This window comes from Mauremys reevesii, linkage group 7 (assembly GCF_016161935.1).
Source record: "Mauremys reevesii isolate NIE-2019 linkage group 7, ASM1616193v1, whole genome shotgun sequence".
Classification (NCBI taxonomy): domain Eukaryota; kingdom Metazoa; phylum Chordata; order Testudines; family Geoemydidae; genus Mauremys; species Mauremys reevesii.
Genome location: NC_052629.1, coordinates 4,637,029 through 4,660,451, shown reverse-complemented (window position 1 = coordinate 4,660,451; position 23,423 = coordinate 4,637,029). Strand labels below are relative to the sequence as shown.

The window sequence follows — 23,423 nt, the reverse complement described above, 5'->3', positions numbered from 1 at the left end:
TCCCCTTTCAGTGTCCCCCTCTTCATCACTGTTTTGCCCCTGCGACCTGCTCCTCCATCCCCCATTTTTGGTACCCTGTAATTGTTGATTTCTGGAGTCTGTGGTAGCTCCCTCACCTCAGGCCTTTCATTGCTTTTGGGCTCCTCCCACTGAGTCCAGTTATCACACAGTTTTGATGAAGGTACCATGCTAAGCTCAATTTGAAGAAATAAAAACAAAGAGGTCAGGAGATGTTTCTGAGAAACAAAAAGCAAAGCCTGTAATGCTGAAGAATTCTAACTGCCTACATACTGAGGTAGCTCATATGTCAAGCTGAAGAAAGCAAGCATTCTGCTGCTATTTAAAAGCCAACATCACAGCATAACCTACATTTAATCCTACTTGGCCCACTTCCTAGGGTAAGTACAATTTAATGTGGGGCGCTTCTAGATCCCAGCATCCACAATACCACTGGATTTTAAATCCCTGTAAAGGTAAAGTACTAGCGGCAGCAACAGAAACATGTTTAGACTTTAGGAAGAGGTTAACTGAGGACGTCGTGCTTATATAAGGATGTAAATAGTGCTGAAAGCAATGTATCAACTCAAAAGAAAGGCCAGCCAGCCTCTCTGGAGAGTGGGTGGTGGAGGGAAGTGGAGGTTGGGTATATTTCCTTTTTAATATCTTCTCTTGCACTTTACTTTTTGTCCATTAAGCACATTCATTTTTAAAAATGACTTTTAACATAAAGTGCCTTTGCGTTCCTAAGAAGTTAGATTATTAACATTCAGTTTTAATGATCTAATCGACTTTTCGCCATTTACGTTGTTCACATTTTGCAATTAGGCTGACAATGAAAACAGATCCCATCAGCTACACCTTCAGATATTCCTGCACTACCATAAGGCTGCATCATTTCAGTTGCAGACTCTGCAGGGGAATGTTTAATTCTTAAAAAAAAAAACCTACCCACTGAATTTTTTAAAGTGACAAATACATCCTTATCTTAAATATTTTTTTTTCCTCCTGTTTTTATCTTGTTTTAGTAGCTGGGAGATGTCCCAGCCTTCATATTTTTAGGGTGTGGAAGAGAAGGTTTGGCTGTGCACATGTACGTGAGAGAGCATCCAGAAAGTCCATACGGGGAAAGGGCCAGAAAAAAAAAGTTCCCCATATTTTAACAGCCCTAAACTTTGTCTCAAAGATACACACTGAAGTGTATTTTGTCCTGTATTTAAAAGTCACAAGGAGCTGTCAAGAGTTTGTTTATTGGAAGTGTTCTGTTAAAGTCTGTTATAAAATCAGTTTCTTTTGGGCAGAAGTTAGCCACCACATAATAATTGGATTCTAAAATCGGAAACCTGACAATTGGCTCTGAGGCTGTGATTCAGACATTAGATAATGAGGCGATTGACAGAATGCCCCAGGCGGATATTAATTACAGCCTGGACGTTCCACCATCAGAGACTGAAACCCTACAGGCCATCAGTCAGCTGTCTAGTGGCAAGGCCTCAGGATCTGATGCGATTCCAGCGGAAATCTATAAGGATGGTGGTGCAATGCTTGTTGCCAAACTCACTCAGCTGTTCCAGTTCTTCTGGAATCAAGGGTCCATTCCTCAGGAATTGAAAGACGCGTCCATCATACACCTCTACAAGAGGAAAGGAAATCGAAAAGTCTGTGATAATCATAGAGGAATATCACTGCTTTCTAGCGCAGGTAAGATCCTTGCACGAGTGTTGCTGAATCGCCTGATTGACCACCTGGAACAGGGTTTACTACCCGAGACACAGTGCGGCATCCGCAAAGAGCGTGGCACTGTGGACATGATCTTCGCAGTTCGACAGCTCCAAGAGAAGTGTCAAGAGCAGAATCGTGAACTGTATACCATCTTTGTGGATCTTACCAAGGCTTTTGACACTGTCAGTCGCGAAGGTCTGTGGCGCATCATGTCGAAGTTTGGGTGCCCTGACAGATTCATCCTGATGGTACGTCAGTTCCACGACGGCATGACGGCTCGTGTTCTGGACGACGGAGAAGCTTCAGAGGCCTTTCCCGTCACAAACGGCGTCAAGCAAGGGTGTGTGTTGGCACCGACCCTGTTCAGCATAATGTTTTCAGCTATGCTGTCAGACGCCTTTCAGAACAGTTCCTTGGGAATCAGCCTGAGATACAGGACTGATGGGAAACTGTTCAACCTGCGAAGACTCCAGGCTATCACCAAAATAAAGGAGACTGTGCTGAGACCTTCTTTTTGCTGATGACTGTGCCCTGAATGCTGGATCAGAGCAGGAAATGCAAGCTAGCATGGATAAATTCGCAGCAGCATGCGATAACTTCGGCCTCCTCATCAACATAAAGAAAACCGAAGTGATGCACCAGCCAGCTCCGAAAGCCCAACACCAAGAGCCCACCATCATAGTGAAGGGACAAAAGCTGCAAGCGGTGGACCAATTTACATACCTTGGCAGCACCCTTTCTCACGCAGTGACAATTGACATTGAGGTCAACTGCAGAATCGCTAAGGCAAGTTCTGCATTTGGCAGACTGTTGACCAACGTGTGGGACCTCCATGGAATAAGCCTTGCTACAAAGCTTAAAGTCTACCGAGCAGTAGTGCTAACTACCCTGATGTATGCCAGTGAGACTTGGACTGTATACAGGAGGCACGCTAGGCAACTGAACCACTTCCACATGACTTGCCTCTGCAGACTTCTGAGGATCCGGTGGCAGGATAAGGTGCCAGATACAGAAGTCCTCTCCAGAGCAGGCCTGCCATCAGTTTATACTCTGCTTATGAAAGCTCAGACACGCTGGGCAGGCCATGTTGTAAGGATGCCAGACCACTGCATCCCCAAACAGCTCTTTTATGGTGAGCTGTCTCAAGGAAAGCGATCGCACGGGGGACAAAAGAAGCGATACAAAGACACGCTGAAAGCCTCTCTTAAGTCCCTGGATATTGACATCACCTCCTGGGAAACCCTGGCACAAGACTGATCGACATGGCGTACGCTGATCCATCAAGGCTGCCAGACATCTGAAGCCAGAAGGATAACTATAGCACAAGAGAAGCGAGCACTCCGTAAAGCCAGAGCTGTAAATGTTGTAACAGTGGTGCCCACACATGTCTGCCCGACATGTGGCAGAACATTTCGTGCCCGTATTGGCCTTATCAGCCACCTGCGGACGCACTGTGGACAGCTCACAACCTGCTAGATGTCAAGGTCTTCTTCGAAAACGATGGACGAACATCAGATAATAATTTGGTTTCAGTATTAAGATATTTAACCAGCTTTAAAGTCACAGATTTGATTGACTTTGTACAATTCTTTCATCAGGAATTATAACCCAACAGCCACCTTCTTAGAATCATCTTTACTATTTATAAGGATTGATTATTTTTAATATTAATTTGATGATTTCATGCATTTGATGATTGAATCCCAGTTCTATGTTGAGACTAATTTATTGGTTTGATCTTGATTTGTGTTTAAGTTTAGTATGAATAACTGCTTAGCTTTGATTATATGTTTTCTCGATTTTATTTTCTTGATTTTTAAATGTTATAATAAAGTTTATTAGAAGATACTGGGTCGTGCTTCTTTCAATGAGCAACATGGGTCCAGAACCTTTGAGGACCGTGGTGGACGCTACCCAGTTAATATAAAAGCCTGATCAGCTCCTCTAATTAGTCTTTGACTCTCAAAAGGTCCTGATCCTGCTGCCATTCACTGACATGAACAGCAACGCTTACTCACATCAGTGGGAACAGGACCAGACCTTTAAGCCTAAGCTCACAGAAACAAACATTGGGCCACTTTTGCTGAGTGTGTGAAGCTGTACCCTTGCACATGCACAGGATTGGTCCTCGGGGGATTCTAGCCCACAGCAAGGACTAGTGTGTTACCCAGAAGATGACCGTCCTTGGTTGGCTTCTACTATATGAATCTACTCAGCTTAGTCTCCTAGATGTGGGCACTAGAGCAGGTTGCTTGCAAAGGTACGTCTGTATGCGACTGGACAGTATCATGGCGTAATGTCAGCTAGAAGCTGAGTGTTGGTATATAGGCAACCAGCAAAACGTTCAACTCTCAGGGATACTAAAAGCAGAGAGAGACACCCCCCTCCCCCAAAAAATCAAAGGTCTGGGATAAGAATAAGCTTCGGACAATTTGCCTCCAACTGAAAAATAGCAATATGGTGTATGGAGGAATTAGTCTGAGTTCTACTGCTGTCCCAGACTCCCCAGTATTAGCATAAGTAAACATGCTCCACAGACTCCATAGCTACATTTTCCCTCTGTTGTACATCCAGCCAGACAAACCTCCTTAGGGAGCTGGTTGCAGATCCCTGATCCTGAGCCACACAGCCCCAGGCACAAATTAAAGCTGCAGAAGAGCAGCTTTAGTTTACGCCAATTGGGAAAATCTTTGCTCCACCATGCCCCACCCTGCCCACGCAGATTATGCACAGAGTATACAACACAAATGGCTTTAGCTGATCAGAGAATCTGACCCAATATCACTCATAATATGCTTTACATTTACGACACATTTCATTTAAAGATCTCAAAATGCTTTACAAAAAAAAAAAAAGTATTATACCCATTTTACAAATGGAGAAATAGACACAGATTGGTTATGGGACTTACTCAAATCACACAGAGAATCAGTGGTAGAGTTAAGAACAGACAAGACAGTCCCACACTTTAACCACAAAAGGATGCTGCCTACTCGCTCCTGTACAGACTCTACTATCCTTTTGGTTCCCACCCTTGTTAAGGTGTTTTGCCGTGACACTTACTTATCATTAACAGTTGTCTTAAGCCAGCATGAAGTCACACAAGGTTATCTCACTGAAAAATGAACACCTAATAAAGTAACTGGGGTTTTTAACTTCAGGCTTCTTGGACCCAACTTCTTTTAAGGATTGTATAAAACCAAATTAATTCAGTAGCTTTCCAGTTACTGGCTGGGAGATGACCTGGTACACATAAAATTTTTGTCTAGGCATTTATTCTGTACTCACCGCCATATTATCCAAGTACGTCTCTTGGCAAATTCTTTCCCAGTTTCCACAGATCCATGTGTCAGTGCTTTGATCTTTGTAAAAGGGTGATAATTTCAGTAATGGAGCAGAAATCTATTAGATATGGCTTTTTTAGACAGGCTGCCTGGTTAACATTTGATGAAGTTTGGCAGAGCCAATCCCCTGGGTTTCTTTGCTATCCTGCAGAAGCTTGTATTTGATGCTGCTATTTTATCCCCCTCCAAAATGAACCTGGAAATATCTGTACAGAGATGAGGAGTAAAATTGTTAAAAGCACCTACGTGACTTCGGTGCTTATGTCTCATTGATTTTCAGTTGCATTTCGTTGCTTTTGAAAATTTTATCTCAGAAAAAGGCTAACATTTGAAGGGGATAGGTACTAATAGAGGAACAGAATAAGATAGAATAGGAAACTTTAATGCTCAGTCTGCAAGGACTAGGGATAGCACTGATCATCACTTTAAATCTATTGTTTTTAAAAGCTTGTTCCCATAGTTTGATGAAGTTGGTGCCCTACGGGAGCTCTTGGTTCAGGCGTGTTTGTCTAAGGTATCAGACATCATCTTTACTCCTTTTCTAGCACTTCAGAGGAAGTGTGTCCTCTTATGACTTTGGCCTTCAATTTGTTTATTTTTTTAGCTAGGATTAAGCTGAATTCCTCTACCTCCCAATAAATGCTAAACTAAACTCAAACAGCTTTAACCTCTGCTAGTGAAAATATGGGCAATTAGGTCACTCAATATGCACACACACACCACAATTATTTGCTGTGACTACTCACAAATCCAAACACTTTGGATTTTTATACGCAAAATCTTACAAAAACCTTTAACACATATATAGTGATTAAAACCCCAACTATTATATTCTGGGAGATGTACCCTAAGTCTACAAAGCAGTGGTACTTATTCAGTATACTAACAGTAGCAGAAAAGATATGCATCACCATATGCGGCTCACAAAGCAATACCCTATGGTAATTATATGTACAGATACAGTACAAGGAAGATATGGAACAGATCACAGCTTGGGCAGACGTATTGGGCTTTAGTCAGTGAGCTAACTAACATCAAAAAGCAAAAGAAATATTTCAATATAAAACTACCCTGTATTACATCTAGAAAGATAGGACTGGCATACGGAATAACCACGTTGTTCATCCTTACCCAACTGGAGCACTTCTGCACCAAAGACCCATGGACCTGGCCGTATATAAACAGTCTACAACTCTTCTTGATTCAGCATTGACTAATACTGTACCAAATCCTGTATATAAACTAGCAAACATAGTACTGCTACGTCAAGTGCATACACCAATTAGGTTTACAGATCCATATGATACATCAATTAACTGCATCACCATCCCGCAGATAAAACCTGCACACAGGCATGTATTTATGTTAGTCTGTGTGCTTACATAGGTTTCCCTGTAACTATTCCTATGAAACAGTTTTTAAAATCACAATATTGCCACCATTTCATTAATAAGGAGGCCAACATCTGTGAACTCAAAGTAAAACCACAGAATGACCCATTATAATAAACTGAAACTAAAAATGGTTATTCAGATATTGTTATTAAGACGTAAACCCTACACTGTACTGTGTAAGCTAAATAACTCTAACCACCTCCTCATTTCACTCGGGGGGACAGATACCATTTCAATAAGAGGAACACTATACACTCCAACACCCTGCATCTTTCCCATACACAGACAGAGAATTTAAAGAGGCACAGAGAACAATAGTTCAGTTAACTTCCATATACTGCTGTGTGCATTTAAAGGTTCATTCCATGTGAAAGTTCACATATCTGGTACTGCACACTGTACCGCTGTCCTTACAAGGGTTAGACAAACAGGCCAGCAAATCCTGACAAAAAGGAAATGCATGCTGAGTTCATGTTGGGGCTATCACTTGGCTATTTCTGGAGCGCCTGTAACTAAAAAAAGATCCAGTTCACACGAGTAGTTATTTTACCTTACTGTCCCACAAGAACTAAATGCATTTTTTCCGATTACATTTTCCCACAATAAAATACACTAGAAAATGTGACAAATATTCCTATAAAAGCACATTTATTAATATATATAGAAACCTGGGTATAAATAGAAACATATAAAAGGGTATGTTTATATATAAACATGTCAATTTCTAACTAAAGCTAGTCCATGGGATTGAAGTCATGTCTTAATTCATTCCTGAAAATTTTTGTTTTAAAAATATCAAATGCTGAATTTACAGCCATCTTCATATCCTGCCTCTCTGTTAACAGCTAGCCAACAGTTCAGTTTATCTGAATTAAATAAGGGTCATTACATTTGGATAAAAGGGATTTTAGAGAAGAAAGGCAGTTTTCAATGGTAATGTTCCAGATACTTTTCTGGTATCTCTTGGGGAAATTAAACATCAATAGAAGTGACCTTTACGTGACAAAACAAGGGAGGGTAATTTGCTCCAGCTCTTTTCTAAAATATGAGAGCAAATATCAAACTGCTGAAAATGCATGGAGTCCCAATCCTGTTTCTCCTGATGTTAAAAACCACCAGAGTAACACAACCAGGGCAGCAGTCTATTATGTCAGAAGAAGAGCAGCTGGGTAGAGAATTCAGAAACCAATTCATACTGTGGGAGTTTACATTAGCCTCCCATTAAAAAGTATCAGAGGAGTTGTTAGGAATAGACATCAGAGATCCTTGCATGCCAGCTGATTGCAGTGCAAGGTATGGTGAGGATTTTCTGAAATCAAGATTTAGAGTCTAATGAACTTCAGTAGCATTCTCCCATCAGTCTGACAGATCAGCATCACCTTTCACGCTTAGGTCTCATGCACAGTGTTGCCGTATTAGGCTGCTTTGATTTCTTATTTGAACAACTGAGGTGTTAGTATTACCATATTGCCTCTTCTCTCCTCCATAGCCTTTTCCACTATGCTGGGTAACTCTGTCAATCAAAAGTCTGGAGATGTGTTGGACAGTGGACAAATAAATACAAGATTCTTACCATGATTGTACTTGAACAGTTCTCTGCATCCTAATGAATCCCCAAAGCCCTTTACAAACATTACTTATTTTACAAGTCACTCTGCCCCAGCACTGCAACACAGTCCTCTTTGTGGAAACATAGTAGGTTCAACAGTTACCACACATATGCCAGGCTGTAGGGGGAACAGTTACAGAAACTAGAATTAGGTCAAGACAGTGGGGTAAACAACCTCAGTTCACACCCTCTTGTAGAAAGGCCATGGACCCTTAAGAATCACAAATGGTCAGAATCTCCATTCTACATTTCATTCAAGAGATGACATCTCTGTCAGCTGAGGCATTAATGCAACTAACAGAAGAAAACCACTTACTGCATTAACCTGTTTGCTGAAGCATTCTGGGATTTCCTAAGAGATTCCCCCATCCAAGTAGCATCACCAAGGCCAAACTGGCTAAGCAAATGCTATATGAGGAGATCAAAGCTTGAGGCAGGATGACTACAGGCCACAATAAAGGAGAATACTCTTCTCACCAGTGGTGTTAGCAAGCAATGGACCCACTGGCATAGGAAACACTGAGATTAAAGGTCAGACAAATAATTGCATATGATGCCTGGCACTCTTAGCCAATGAGTCTATTCTTCTCTTGATGCTCGTGTCACTTTCATTGATATCAATCAAAGTTTCATATACACATACAAAAAAGTCTCTAGACTGCTTTCAGAAGCATATGTAACAAAACAGACTCCAGCAGGAACTCTACAATCATAGCATAGATTTATGGACCAGTTAATGTTACAAGACAGCTGGTCAATCGAGAGCTAGAAAGATTCCCTAGTAGAGATCTAGAGAGCACGTAAACTCAGCTTCCATACAATCAGCACTGCTACTAAATTAAGCATCAGGATGATTTGGGTTGTTTTGTTGTCCAAACTGTTTATTCCCGTTGCACATTAGTCCACAAGGCAGTGATAGCCATGTAACTGGTGTATCTTGCAACATAAAGCTCTGCTTTCCAGCTAAATGGAAAGGAAAGGAATGGCTGTAATTCTGAGATGGGGTTTGAATGGTATATGCCATATGGGTGTATTTTCTAACAAAGGCTGAAGCACACTGCCCAAGTTAGGGTTTGGCTACAATGTCCTTTAAAAACATTTGGAGATTTAACAGAAAAACTATGTGGGGGGAAACTGAATAAGTCTGGGTAGTTGCAAGTGAGATATTTATTTGTATTATGGTAGCACTTAATACCCAACTGACAACTGCATCTCACTGTGCTGTGCAAACACACAGGGATGGTCTACATTACAAAGTTAGGTCAATTTAACTACATTGTTTGGGCCCGCAGACACCACTAAGTGAACGGAAGAATTTTTCCGTCAATTAAAATGATGAAATAACCCTTTCCATCACTACAGTACCTCCACTACAGTGCTACAGAGTGCAGCTGCAGCATGTCTAGTGTAGACATACCCAGAGAGAGAACTGGTCCCTGCCTCAAAAGATTTACATTGTAAAGGTAAGATGAAACAACTAAATGTAACACATGGGGAGAAAAGAACACAAAAATGGCCATACAGAGTCAGAACAATAGTCCAATTAGCCCAGTATCCTGTCTTCCAACAGTGGCTTGTGACAAATACTTCAGTCAGAATGAACAGAACAGGGCAATTATCAAGTGATCCATCCCACTGTCCAGTGCCAGCTTCTGGCAGTCAGAGGTTTAGGGACACCCAGAGCATAGGGTTGTGTCCCTGACCACCTTGGCTAATAGCCATTGATGGACCTATCCTCCATGAACTTACCTAATTCTTTCCTGAACCAGTTATAATTTTGTCTTTCACAACAAATCCTAGCAATGAGTTCCAAAGGGTAACTGTGTGTTGTGTGAAGCAGTACTTCCTTCTGTTTGTTTTAAACCTGCCTCCTATTAATATCATTAGATGACCCCCTAGTTCTTGTGATATGTGAAGGGGTAAACAGCACTTCCCTATTTACTTTCTCCACACCATTCATGATTTTATAGACCTCTATCATATCCCTCCCTAAATCCTCTCTTCTCTAAAAGGAACAGGTCACATCCTTCTAATTTCCCCTAAGATGGAAGCTGTTCCATGCCCCTAAACATTTTTGTTGTCCTTCTCTTTCCAATTCTAATATATATTTTTTGAGATGGGGTGACCAGAACTACACACAGTATTCAAGGTGTAGGCATACTATGGATTTATACAGTGGCATTATGATATTTTCTGTCTTTTATCTACCCCTTTCCTAATACTTCCTAATATTCTGCTAGCTTTTTTGACTGCTGCAAAATGTTGATTGGACAGTTCTCTGAAAACATCCAATGACTGCAAGATCTTTTTCTTGAGTGGCAACAGCTAATTTAGGCCACATAACTTTGTATGTGTAGTTGGGATTGTTTTTTTTCCCAACGTGCATTACTTTGTACTGATCAACATTGAATTTCATCTGCCATTTTGTTGCCCAGTCACCCAGTTTTGTGAGTTCCCTTTTTAACTCTTTACAGTCAGATTTGGACTTAACTATCTTGATTAATTTCGTGTCAGCTGTGAACTTTGCCACCTCACTGTTTACCCCTTTTTCCAGATCATTTATGAATATGTTGAATAGCACTGGTCTCAGTATAGATTCTTGGGGGACCCCACTATTTACCTCTCTCCACTGTGAAAAGTGATAATTTATTCCTACCCTTTATTACCTATCTTTTAGCCAGTTATTGATCTCTCAGAGGACCTTTCCCTCCTATCTCATGACGGCTTACTTTGCTTAAGAGCCTTTGGTGAGGGACCTTGTACTCAAACTTTCAGAAACTCTCGGACACTATATCCACCGAATCGCCCTTGTCCACATGTTTGACGACTCCCTCAAAGAATTCTAATAGATTAGTGAGGCATGATTTCCCTTTTCAAAAGCCGTGTTGACTCTTCCATTACATACCATGGTCATCTAGGTCTCTAATAATTTATTTCTTTACCATAATTTTAACCAATGTGCCTGGTGCTGAAGTTAGTCTCACCAGCCTGTAATTACCAGGATTGCCTCTGGAGCCTTTCAAAAATCAGCCTCACATTATCTATCCTCTAGCCATCTGGTACAGAGGCTGATTTAAGCGATAGGTTACATACTGCAGTTAGTAGTTCTACAATTTCATATACGAGTTCCTTCAGAACTTTTGGGTCACCAGAACAATGGGGTCCTGGCGACTTATTACTGTTTATCAATTTTTTCCAAAACTTCCTCTATTAACACCTCAATCTGTTCTGTCACCCAAAATAAATGGCTCAAGTGTGGGAATCTCACTCATATTCTCTGCAATGAAAACTGATTAAAAGAATTCATTTAGTTTCTCTGCTACGGCCTTGTCTTCCTTGAGTGCTCCTTCAGCACCTCAATCATCCAGTGGCCCCACTGATTGTTTGGCAGACTTCCTCCTTCTGATGTACTTTAAAAAAATTTGTTGTTAGTTTTTGTCTTTTGCTAGTTACTCTTCAAACTCTTTTGTGGCCTGCCTAATTAGACTTTTACACTTGACTTGCCAGAGTTTTTGTTCCTTTCTATAATCCTCAGTAGGATTTGACTTCCAATTTTTAAAAGATGGCTTTTTGTCTCTACCTGCCTCTTTTACTCTGTTCAGCCATGGTGGCATTTTTTTGGGCCTCTTACCTTTTTTTATATGAGTATAAGGGCTTCAGTCTCCACGACTATCAATCTGGTACCTCTTTCAGCACTGAACTCATACCAAAGAAACATCACTTTCCCCACCCATCTCGTGCTCCTTTAACCATCTTCCAGCAAAATATGAAGCATACGTGCAAAAAGCAAAAATAAACACAGTTCCTTCCCCCATGATGAGGGTCTGATCCAATCTCTGAAACTATGTGAGCAGGAACTCAACATAAAGAGAACTCATATCTTTAACAATGGGATTTCCCCATCCATTAGTTCCTTTGTCATAAAGGAGGGGAAGTGGATTCTTTCCACTTTCCACAAGGTAGGGTCAGTCAGACAAAGAATGAGCTAGAGCTAGGGGAAAAAAAGGTAGCAATCACATAAGGTCAAACACGATGGCAGATAGCAAGAAGGTAACCCGACAAAGTAATTGCACTGAACTGAAAGAAAAATATCACCTCAAAGCAGCTTAATGTTTTCAAGGGCAAGTGCACTTAAATGTTTAAGGATTTTAAGAATAATAACTGGACAGAAAACACTAGTTAATGGCACAGGCACACCGGGCTGGGGTGAAGTGGTGAGATGACAGATAGGGTTATCACAAGCTCTGGGTTACAATGTCAGCAGGGCACTTGCCCCAGGAAGCATGTTACTTACTAGAAAGTGAGCGTGGAAAGCAAGTACCCAGGGGACAAGGCAAGAATCTTCTAGTTAAAAGGAAGCTATGATGTTTGAGAGAAATAACTGAGGATAGGACAGCCTGTGAGAGTTCATGCAGCCCAGGAGAGTTGTGGTGCTCCCCATACTATCAACAATTTGCCTCTCTCTCCTCTTCATTAGCTGATCAGTTACCCCTGAAACAAGAGAGGGCCTTTTATGTACAGGAATCTCTCCAAATCATACTGACTTGCCCAGTGGGTTCCGCCAAGCTGCTCGTGAGAAAGTCTCCTGAACCCTGTGGACAATGCAAGCAGCCCTTTTTCCATCCCTCCCAAAGTATTTAAAGACTTGAATTTTCCCATCTCTGTTTTGGTTCATCTCTCTCTTCCTATAAATAGAGAAGCAGCAGTGCATCCATCTCCTCTTAATTTTTCTGGTGGTCTAACATTGTATGCATGCTGGAATGTTTTTCTAGTAAATGATAAGCGATGTGAAACATGTCAAAGACAAAGGATGAGTGACCTTGAGCTCAGAGAGATAGGAGAGGGGGAGCATTCTCCTCTTTCCCAAGCGGCAGGTATCTTTTCTCTGGACCAAAGGGTTGTGTTTTGGAAACAAATGTATCTATTTCTGTCATTTCCTTTAGACTTACAGTCTTCATGAGGCTGATACTGACTACAGTGTCTGAGAATGACAATTTGGTCCCATCAGAAAGCATTTCCAATCTAAATATGAGATTTTCAAAGGAAATGTGCTCCTGCTAAGCACATGTCTGAGTGGACTAATGCTGTGATCCCAGAGCCTCCACTTAAATCCAGAGACTAATCATCGAGTTAGCACTCTGGGTAGAGGGCCAACTCTTCTGAATTTCAATTGAACACACTGCCGAGGGATTGAACTAGAACTCAGCAGGCATTCTAGCTGCCATGGGAAAACAAGGGGGGGTTGGCTAGGTACCCTACTTTGAGAAGAGCTGAAAGAAGGCATGCAGCCTTGAGCCTCACCCATAGATGGTGCTGTGGCTAATTCTACAACAATGAAAGATCCAAAGAAAGCCAAAAAATTCATAGAAGTAAGAGAGGAAGAGCCAGAGTGGGGGGGATAAATGCTGGGCCCTATTGGTTTGGTCACAGAGCTAGCTTCACACATCAGTCATCAGTGTAGAACATAAGACACTACATGACCAACAGTAAAATATATATTTCAGGCTGTTCACACTGCACTGGTTAACAGCAGGGCTGGCTCCAGGGTTTTTGCTGCCCCGAGCAGCAAAAAAATAAAAATAAAATAAAATAAAAAGGCGCGATCGCGATCTGCAATCTACCGCCGCCACTTCAATCCTTGGCCGCAATTCGGCGGCTGTTCCTTCGGCGGCAGGTCCCTCATTCTCTCTCGGAGCAAAGAGCAGGACGTGCCGCCCCTCACCGTTGGCTGCCCCAAGCACCTGCTTGCTGGGCTGGTGCCTGGAGCCGGCCCTGGTTAACAGGCAAGTCTGCTGTGCTAAAACATCACCTTCTACATTCATTTCAGTTAAGTGAGGGAGAAGTTGGAGGGGCGGAGGGGAAGAGAGGGAGAGAATGAATGAATTCCAGAAGGCAATGGTCCTCAACATCTTTTTACAAACAAGAACTGTAGTCAAGGATTTTAGATGGAGACCGACTGAAACCTCAAAATCTGGCTCTGGATTTGAGCACCCCAATGGTCAGAGTTAATTGGATTTGGAACATCTTAAAAATCAACAACATCCTGCAAGGTCAGGACCAAGCTACCTCCCACTCCAAATATGTGAGACCCCTGAAAGTAGAGGGCCGTACGATGGAGCTTTGATCCAAAGTCACCTGTCCACTTTCTCACCCTGAGGAAATGGCTCGTTGTGATGTTGCCTGCCAGTACCTTAAGAGAAGGTCCTTCCACCTCCCCTGAAAAAAGTCTGAGCCTGGACTTGTACCAGTCGGCCGTGAAAGAGTGCAGGAGGGGGCATTATGGTTATGGCACCAGGAGTTTGCCAGTGAAGAAATTTGGGCTCAGCCACATATGTGGCATTTTCTGCCTACCTTGGTTACTGCTCTATTAAACACAAGATGAACAAACGAAGTACAGGACTGCGCCCTCAATCACTGTTTAGCAATCTGAACAACAGAGGGAAATCCACTGGGGCCCAAATTGTGGAACATGAGGAACTGGAACCATTTCATGCTTCTTGTTTCATCATAAGAGCAGCCCCCAAAAAGGCACAACCCAGTTTTTAAAACTCCTCCGCAGAACACCTTTAATAGAACAGTTCGCCAAGGCCTATGCAAAAGGTGCTTCTTTAAATACATTTTCCTACATTCCTCCTTCCTACCTCCCCACAGTGGAAGAAGTTTTGAAATATGGAGAGCTAGCTCAAGTCACATGATCCAGGCATGTTGCTGTAAATAGGCTTTTGACCATAGTGGGTGCACAGCATCTTTCTTGCGTGCAAATGTACCAAACCTGTCTATCAGCTAGGGCAATATTGTTCATTCTAGGTGATGGAACAGCCCTTCACCGCTGCTTTGGTACTGGGGGCGTGGAAGGGGGGAAGCCCATAAAAATATACTTTTCGAACAAAAATAAAAAAAGTGAACTAATGGGATCCCGCTCCTAACATTTTTCACTCATTCTTGTGTTTAATCCTGTAAAGTCACTGTAACTCTAGTGCAAATTCTCAAATATGCAGGGACAGATTTGATTACAAAGCTGATCTTTGAAGCAAGTACGGTATGACGGTTAACTTTTCTCCAACAGAACCATCATTAGGTTGATTCTAAGTTACATTCATTAGCAGATGATGCCTTCTGGGGACACTGTCAAGCCCAACACACGACGTACTTTAGAAGTGTTGAGAACCCAGGAAGTTTCGTGGGTTATTTTTTTATTCTTCAGATCACGTAGAAAAAAGTCTAACACACTGCTGCTGAAAATGTTAAAGGGAACCACATCACATTAAATTAAAAAAAAACTTTATATTAACAATTTTATTTCCTACTGTTCTTACAAGACATGCCCAAGATTACTGTAGCCAGAAAAGAGAAAATACTTTTTTATTCTTACTTTGTGCATTTGACAGCACTTTGTTTATGGTCAGCTTCATTGTTTCCCTGGTTATATGGGTTTTTTCACTCAGCAACATGGAAGCAAAAAACAAAAGTAAGCTCATAGTAAAACCATTAGGAACTAGTAGGGAGACCTGGAGTAGTTATACACTTGTGCTGGCTTTAAACTCATTTTTCTGGAACTGACTAAATTTCAAGCTGATGGTTTTCCATGAAATATACCAAAATGCTATTTCGGAGTAACCCCTTCTCCTTCCCTCCCAAGAAAATTACACTGCAAGCATGCCCAGTTAAACAGGCCTATCTTCTTCTCACCCTTCAAATTTCTCTGATCACCCAAAGTTTGGAGGATGAGCAGAGACCAGCAAGCTACCCTCAGCAATTCTGGCTACAGGGATGAATATATTACTGAATCCAGGCACGGTACTTCCTCCACCCCTGTACTTGGCACTGTGAACAATAAGACATTTATTCAATGCCCGCATGCTTGACACTTCTTTCCACAGAAGCTTATGATCTAGCTTAGATTAAAAGGATTCAAACGTGCTGGGAAATGGAGTCCTTACAGGTGACAGCAGCTTACTGAAACATGAAGGTGCTGCAACCTGCTCCGTTTTATGCAGTTTAGATACGGCCCTTCTTCTCCTGGCAAGTTGCCAAAGTGGCTGTCAGCTTGGTAATGTTTATGCCTCCCTAGTTTATGGCATCTTCAATAGCCAGGACCAGTGATCTAGTGCAAGATCTCTAAAAGCAAATATAACCATTCTAGAAGTCTGAGTCAAGCACCTTGTAAAGTGGATTTTGAAACCCAAAATGCTCTCCTTGTGGTACCACTCACACCACAGTAGGATATCCTGTTGACATACAGTTTGGCTGTAAGAATACGCTCTCGGCTAGAATGTGGCCTATGAGAGCTCAGCCTCAGCTCATATTTCCAAACGAGCTCACTAACAGTCGTTGCCTTAGTCAAGTACAAAATACAGCAGAGAGAAGCCATACCACAATTTAAGATGCTTTGTGCTTATTCAATCACCTGGAATGTATTTACTGTGGCTCATGTGTTCCTGAAAAGGACGGAATACACCAGGTACATTAAAAAGCGGATACCAAGGCTCATTGGTGGTAATGCGACCAAAATCAACAGCTGAAAAGCTACGGAGAACTGCCATTTCTGAGGCCAGGGACTGGTAAAGCAGGATCTAGTTTTCCTTCAACATCAGCAGCAGCAGTTTTGTGATCAGTTGATATTTCCCTTACATAGGTAGCTCTGTCAATTAAATCTATTTAGGGGGAGTGTGATGGCCACTCCAGAAGTTGCTGTATTTCAGTGGTGCTGTATGTGTTTTTAAAGCAGTTTGGGATGCCCCAGGATGCAATGCATTACAGCAATGTATTAACAAAAGCTCACCTCCTAATCCCACAATGAGTCCCGAAGTACCTGATTAACCATGGATTACAGCGTACTCTATCAACGCACATGTAGAATGAGTCCTTATTCCAGGAACGAAGCAAGATGTGGCTTCCCTAAGTGATATTAATTGACCCCCTTGCTGACAGTCTCAGCAGAGAAGTCAAGAACAGAGTAGACCACAGAGATTGAACGCCCCTCTTCATCCTTAGGTAAGAGGAGGTGACAGTCAGTGCTCGAGAACTGGAATGACAGCAGTTATTGCCAGTTTTCAAAGCTTGATTCACCAGGAGATGGATTCACTACAAAGAGCAGCAACTCCCCAAGAGAGGAAAGGGAAGCCAGAAGGGAGCTACAGGTTGAAACTGGAGAAATGCCAATGTTAGCCTGGTTGGGGGGGTAAGAGACCATCTTGTGTGAAAGCTTGCGGTTAATTACAGTACTTCTCTGTTGGCAACAGCTATGGTAACCAGAGGCAGACCCACGATCTAATAATGTACCCTCCTTCAAAGCTTGAGTTTATAAGTGGCCATCTCTAGAATGAAGGGCAGGGAGGATACAAAAAAGATAGGGCGCTTAAGTGATCACAAATATCAACTGTTGTAATTCACTCCTCTCCTCCAAAACTACTGCACCTCAATATTCAATTGAGAGTGAAGGGAACCTCAACCTCCATAATGCCAACAGAAGGTCAGTGCTATGGATCAGCCAACACACACACATTCCCTCTAAGAGAATTAGTTCACAGGGCTTTGTGTGAGAGCGTGTGTGTGATTCCCCCCTCCAATCTTCTGATTCCCTTACAGCTTTCCATCAGCAGCTTTCCCATCAGAGAACCTGGCTACTGTTATTCCACTCAAAGGCTCAAGTTTAATTACGCTTGTTACTGAAACCCTCTTTGCTCAAATCCTCTTCTCTCCCTCAAAGCAAAACATCACCAACTGACACCCGTATTCCTGGCCTCTTCTGCAGGAAATGCACTGGTCTACTGTATACTACATAGGTTCTTATATTATGCTCATCACTTGTACTGCCAGTGTAGAACCTGCAGCTAGAGGGAATCAAATAGACTCTGCTTATCTCACCATCCCCTACAAAAGAAAGATCTTTTTTTAGGCTAGCAGCAGAAAGTATTGGATCTTGTAGCTCTAGGCCAGATGACGTTTTCATTGTAAAGCTGCAATTTCACCATTTAAAAAAAAACAACAAAAAACCCCGACATGTACGGAGTAGAAATTTTATGCGAGATCTCTGGTTTTGTGCCTTCATGCTAAGCACTCAGCCCTTTTTAATACTCTAGAAGTCCAAAGGCAACTTTGCTGTGAACAGAAAAGGAAGAGTGGAAAGCCGGATTGCATGTTGCTTTTGGCAGAGATGGAAAAATCATGATTGGGGGCCATTTGAACTCTCCCCTACAAGCTCTTTTACACTAGAGAGCTTAAGGAAAACTGTAGTGGAACATAAGAGATTCCAATTGCTACATTCGACTGCAAAGAAGAGTCAAACTTTTAACATCTTACAAGTAATTTCAGAAGGTATTAGATCTAATGAATCATTGCAGTTTCCCCTATGAAAACCTGCAGCTCTGTCTGAATTAAAGTCCAATCTAGCTGTTAACCCCTACAATGCACAATGACCTTTTTATTTTCCACGGCTCTTCCAATTTTCCACCATTTGAGTTCATTTGGGCTAATTGTCCCAACACAGAGCTGCGGATGGAAAATGTTGCTGCTAAGTTGTTCCATTCACAGCCATTTAGGCCTGCACTGCTTGCGTCAGGGTTCTACCTATTTTCTCTGTCTCCTCTGGCAGCACAACTTCAGGCCTCTAGTGTTATTCTGCTTTCAGCAGTCACACACCACAGACTACATGAGCAAACTCTAGGAGGAGGCCATTGACCTTTCATCTGGAGTGCTCCATCAAGTGCACAGGGTTTGCGCCTGGGCACCTTTCCTTTGCAGCACATCATGTGCTGGTAGCTGAGCGGACGCACATTGCACCACGTGGAACTTGCTCTCCAGTCCTGTGTAAGAGAACACACTTGCTGACCCCTTTGGAAACTGACACTCCTTGCAGTTTAATTATGGAGCAAAAGCAGTCACTACACAGTTAACATTGCCATTGAGTTTCCATTATAAGCTGGATTTTTGACCCCACCTTTAAAATCCAAAAAAGTATATCAACCTCAAAATTAGTATTTTGTATCCAGCGTGGAGGAGGTAGAATGTTTCTACCGAATTTAAAGTTAATTGAACAAGCAGTTTTTTTAATTCTGACACTACAAACCAGAACAGCTAGATTCAGTTTCAAAGCACATGCATAGAAAGGAAGCCAGGCTTCTATACACCTTAGAGATCTGCATGAGGGGGATGGGGAAATCAAAAGGCATTTGTCACCCTGTGACCCTGCTGAGGTCTGGAAGGGAGAACCTCCTAGGTATGTCTACACTGCAGCTGACAGCGAACCTCCCAGCCCACGTAGACAGACTCACACTAGCTTCATTTGAGTTAGCGCATATAGGAGTGTGGAGGTTGCAGCACAGGCCTGGGGCTCTGAGTACTTATAAACTGCTCTCAAATCCCCAGTTAGTCATTGGTTCAGCCAGACTCCAGCTCCTCAGTCATTTTTGTTGCTCCTCTCAAAATTCGCTCAAGCTGGTTGTGATCTTTCATGTAGAGGAGGCCCCCGGAATTGCTGGCAGAACTCTAGGTCCAAAGAGCTGCTCTAGGAAACAAGCAGCATTCTTTACTACAAAAATACAAGTGTTACAGTGCAATGGACGGTTGTAGAGAAATAGAATTCATTGTCTCCGTATGTCCAAGTGAACATTCCAGCCCCCTACAGATGGCACTGTACCATTCTCTACAGCACTCCTGCTGGGAAAGGCCAAGCTTGGAGCAGCTAAGAGTTCCTAACACATTGAGTCAGCCGTGAACAGCCACTTGATACCACATGATGGAGTTTCCCACTTTCGGATGATGAAAGCACCAAGGATATAAGGATAGGGACACAGAACAATGACAATGGCTGGAGGGGGGCATAATGCTCGTGTACATCAAAACCTCTCTATTCGAGATCAGGAGGAGACCTAATGGAGGGGGCAGATTATCCCACATCAACCTACCACAGGATTCCAGCATCTTCTCTGAAGCAAGTGATTCTGGCCACTGTCGGAGACAGGATATTGGACAAGATGGGCCTTGGGTTTGATCTAGTCTGACAATTCCTATGAGACACAATAGGGGAACCTCACAAGAAACCAGACATCTCATGTGACATATGTTGGGCTGACATGTCAGACATTATACAAATGCAATAATATCTGCAGATATTTTTCCTAAACGATGCCAGTTATTTATATTACCTTCTCTGTGGCTGTTTCACATCCAATAAAAACACATTGGGTAGAAAACATAGTAGTAGAAGTTTGCTCTTGGTGAGAGGAATAATTCATTGATCCAGCACTTCCCAAGACATGCATGAAAGGGAGAAGTACTTGGCACACACAAGCTCATATTTATTAGCAGTGAATTCAATCCATGGTGTATTTTACTCACTGCTTCTTAATTTCACTGCCTCTCAGCTGAATAGATTTGTAAGATAAGCCTTTCATCTCAGCATCCCATGACTGCCGAATCCTTTTTTGCTTTTGATTCACTACTCTTATTAGTTGAGGGCAAAATGTTGCCCTTAGATGCACATACACAGTTCCTACTTACTCCCGAAGCAGATTTTCATTAACTAGTGATTTCAGGTGCTGAGCCTCAGACACCTTAAAGGAGCCTGAGTTTCATGAAGTGCTGAGCAAACACCCTCTGAAAACTGCGTTCATTTAAAGGCTCTCAAGTTAGGCGACTGAAAATTGAGGGACCCAAATATCACTTTGAACTTTTGAAAATCTTGGACTATGATAACATAATAGTGTCATTTTATTAACATAATGGTGTCACTTTGCCCACCACTGAAATACATCCATCTCTGCGTCAAACACAGCAGCTGTTTAACAGTACACCTCGACATTCTGCAATAGTTTAAGACCTGGAAGTGAAAGAGAATACTGCAATCTATTGAAACTGCATAAATGAATTTAGGATCACAATGCAAGGAGAAATTGACCAGGGCTAACTGGCCTTCAGTTTTACCAGCCAATTGAGAAAAGGCATCTCCGTTGCTCCAGCGCTCCCTAACACCGTGCTGAAGCACTGACCTTGTACAGACTCAGGTGACAAAGAAATACCATTTCCTGCAGCATCACGATTGTCTTTGATCAGGACTAGCCCTGCCTAGCTTCTGAGATCTGAAGAAATCATAGCCCAGTGTATTACGGAAGTAGACTGACATCTTCCTGTAGTATTGATTAGTAATACCATCGCCCACTGTAGCTTTCAACAATCAGCAGCTATCCAGGTTACTTGGGAAGCAAGAAAGAGCATACACCAAGGATTCAGAACCTGCTATGAAGAAAATAAAGCCACAGGTAGCCATTCAAATAAGCACATAGCACTTTATCTGAGTGATTGTTAGCCAACGGGTTGTTCACAGCACAACACAGCTTTCTGAACAGGAGTACTTGTGGCACCTTAGAGACTAACAAATTTATTTGGGCATATGCTTTCGTGGGCTACAGCCCACTTCATTAGATGCATAGAATGGAACATCTGATGAAGTGGGTTCTAGCCCACGAAAGCTTATGCTCAAATAAATTTGTTAGTCTCTAAGGTGCCACAAGTACTCCTGTTCTTTTTGCGGATACAGACTAACACGGCTGCTACTCTGAAACCTGACAGCTTTCTGAAACACTTCAGTTCGAGGACAAACTGAAGAGATTCTTCTATCACAAGATGACTTAAATAGGGTGCTTTATCACCCACAATTTGATTTGGGCTATAGATAGATGATCATGAACTGAAATATGCTTCTAAGTTCAAAATACCTTCTCCTTGGTCATTTATTAATGTAAGAAATACTTTATTCTGTAAAATAAATACAATTTCATATGTTAGTTATTTTAGTAGGTCAAAGTTTAGAATATCTGTCTTCTATTCCCAGCTCTTCCACTGATTTTTGCTGTATGGCCTTCGGAAAGTCATAGCCTCTCACTGTCTCAGTCCTAACTAACCAAACTGGGCTACCATGAAGTTTAATGGCCATACAATGCTTGGACTCCCCTGAGGACAGTTGCTACGTATTACTGTATGTGGAAGGAAGATAAATATATTTCACATCCAAAAGGAAAGCTGAGGGAGGGAGGTTGACAGTTCTGGAGCCCCCAACACCCACAGCGGCTCAGAGCTCTGGGCCCCCCATGGTGACTGACAGCTGCGGGGCCCCCACAGCCTGTGGTGGCTCAGAGCTATGGGGCCAGCAGTTGACATCTCTGGGGGCCCAGACCCCGCGGCTGCTGAGAGCTTCGGCCCCGCCATCCTGGGATATGGGGCTGAAGCTGAAAATGTCACAAAAGTCTCTGAAAGTCATGGAATCCGTGACCTCTGTGACCAAATCTCATCATCCTTACAACACAAAACCAAGGAGACATTCAATGAAATTGAATGGGTGAAATACAAAACCAATAAAACCAAGTACTTTCTCAAACAATGCACACTCAGATTGTGGAACCCATTGCAATGTGGAAGTCATTTAGGACAAAGATTTACAAAGATTTTTTTTTAAAAAGACTGAACATTTATCTGGGTAACGAGACTACCAAGAATTGTCATAGGTAATGCTAACAAACATTTTGGAAAGGGTTTAAAATCTCATGCTTCAGGGATTCAGCTACCCTATATTAGAGATCAGACTAAGACCCAATATGGGGAGCAGATTATCCTACACCTGTTATTGTAGGGTTCTTACACCTTCCTTGGAAGCATCTGGTTTTGGGCTCTGTCTAGATGGACCTTGAGTCTGATCTCAGATGAAATGTTGTCCCTATAGTCCTAATTCTAAGCAGAGCCTTAGAGAGTGGGAAGAGGGGCAGGGAAGAGAAGACTGCAGCTTCCTCTCTGCAAGAAGCAGGGAGGGGCCCAGAGCTTCTTTCCCCAGTTTCTGAAAGCCTTGCTCTCTCACAGTCCCCCCTCTTTGGCTGGCGTGATGAGAGCTCCCCCTCCTGCTTCATTCTATTTTAACAACTGCTTTTGACAAGCCCCAAGGAAAGAGATCAGCTCTCCCCTTTCCCATACAGCTAAATTAAATATTGGCTGGGAGATGTTTTGGAATCAGAATTAGTAATGCCTGAATCAACCCCCCCTCCAAAGAGAAAATGCTAAATGAGTCTCGTCTTCCTAAATATTTAACCACAACTGTCATCAGTGACTAAACAAGCAAGGAAATACTCCTAATGAGGCTTGTGCCTATTTTGAGAGGCTGAGTTGGGTAAGCAACTCACCTCTGATGTAATGAAGCCATTTCCCTATTCCCACTTTCCAAAGTGATCACATTGCTGCAAGTATCAATTGATTTATTTGTGATTTCCCCCCTCCCCACTCTCACGCACAATCTATTACCCTGGCCAAATGGGAGAGGATGAGATAATCACTGTTGGCTCTTTGCAACAGTGTCACAATTCAAAGAGGTGC

The 23,423-nt window shown here is 42.3% G+C and overlaps 1 protein-coding gene across 12 annotated transcripts in view; it reads right to left on the bottom strand.

Moving 5' to 3' along the window:
- Nucleotides 1–23,423, bottom strand: part of CNNM2 (cyclin and CBS domain divalent metal cation transport mediator 2) — a 214,934-nt gene that overhangs the window by 80,067 nt on the left and 111,444 nt on the right. The window contains exon 2 of one of the 12 annotated variants that reach the window (XM_039483029.1): nucleotides 19,510–19,572. The exons of the other annotated variants lie outside the window; for them this stretch is intronic. Within the exon in view, the coding sequence (XP_039338963.1) occupies nucleotides 19,517–19,572 (56 nt within the window). The 3' untranslated portion in view covers nucleotides 19,510–19,516. Of the gene's footprint in view, nucleotides 1–19,509; nucleotides 19,573–23,423 lie in introns of those variants that run through there. 12 annotated transcript variants of the gene reach the window in all.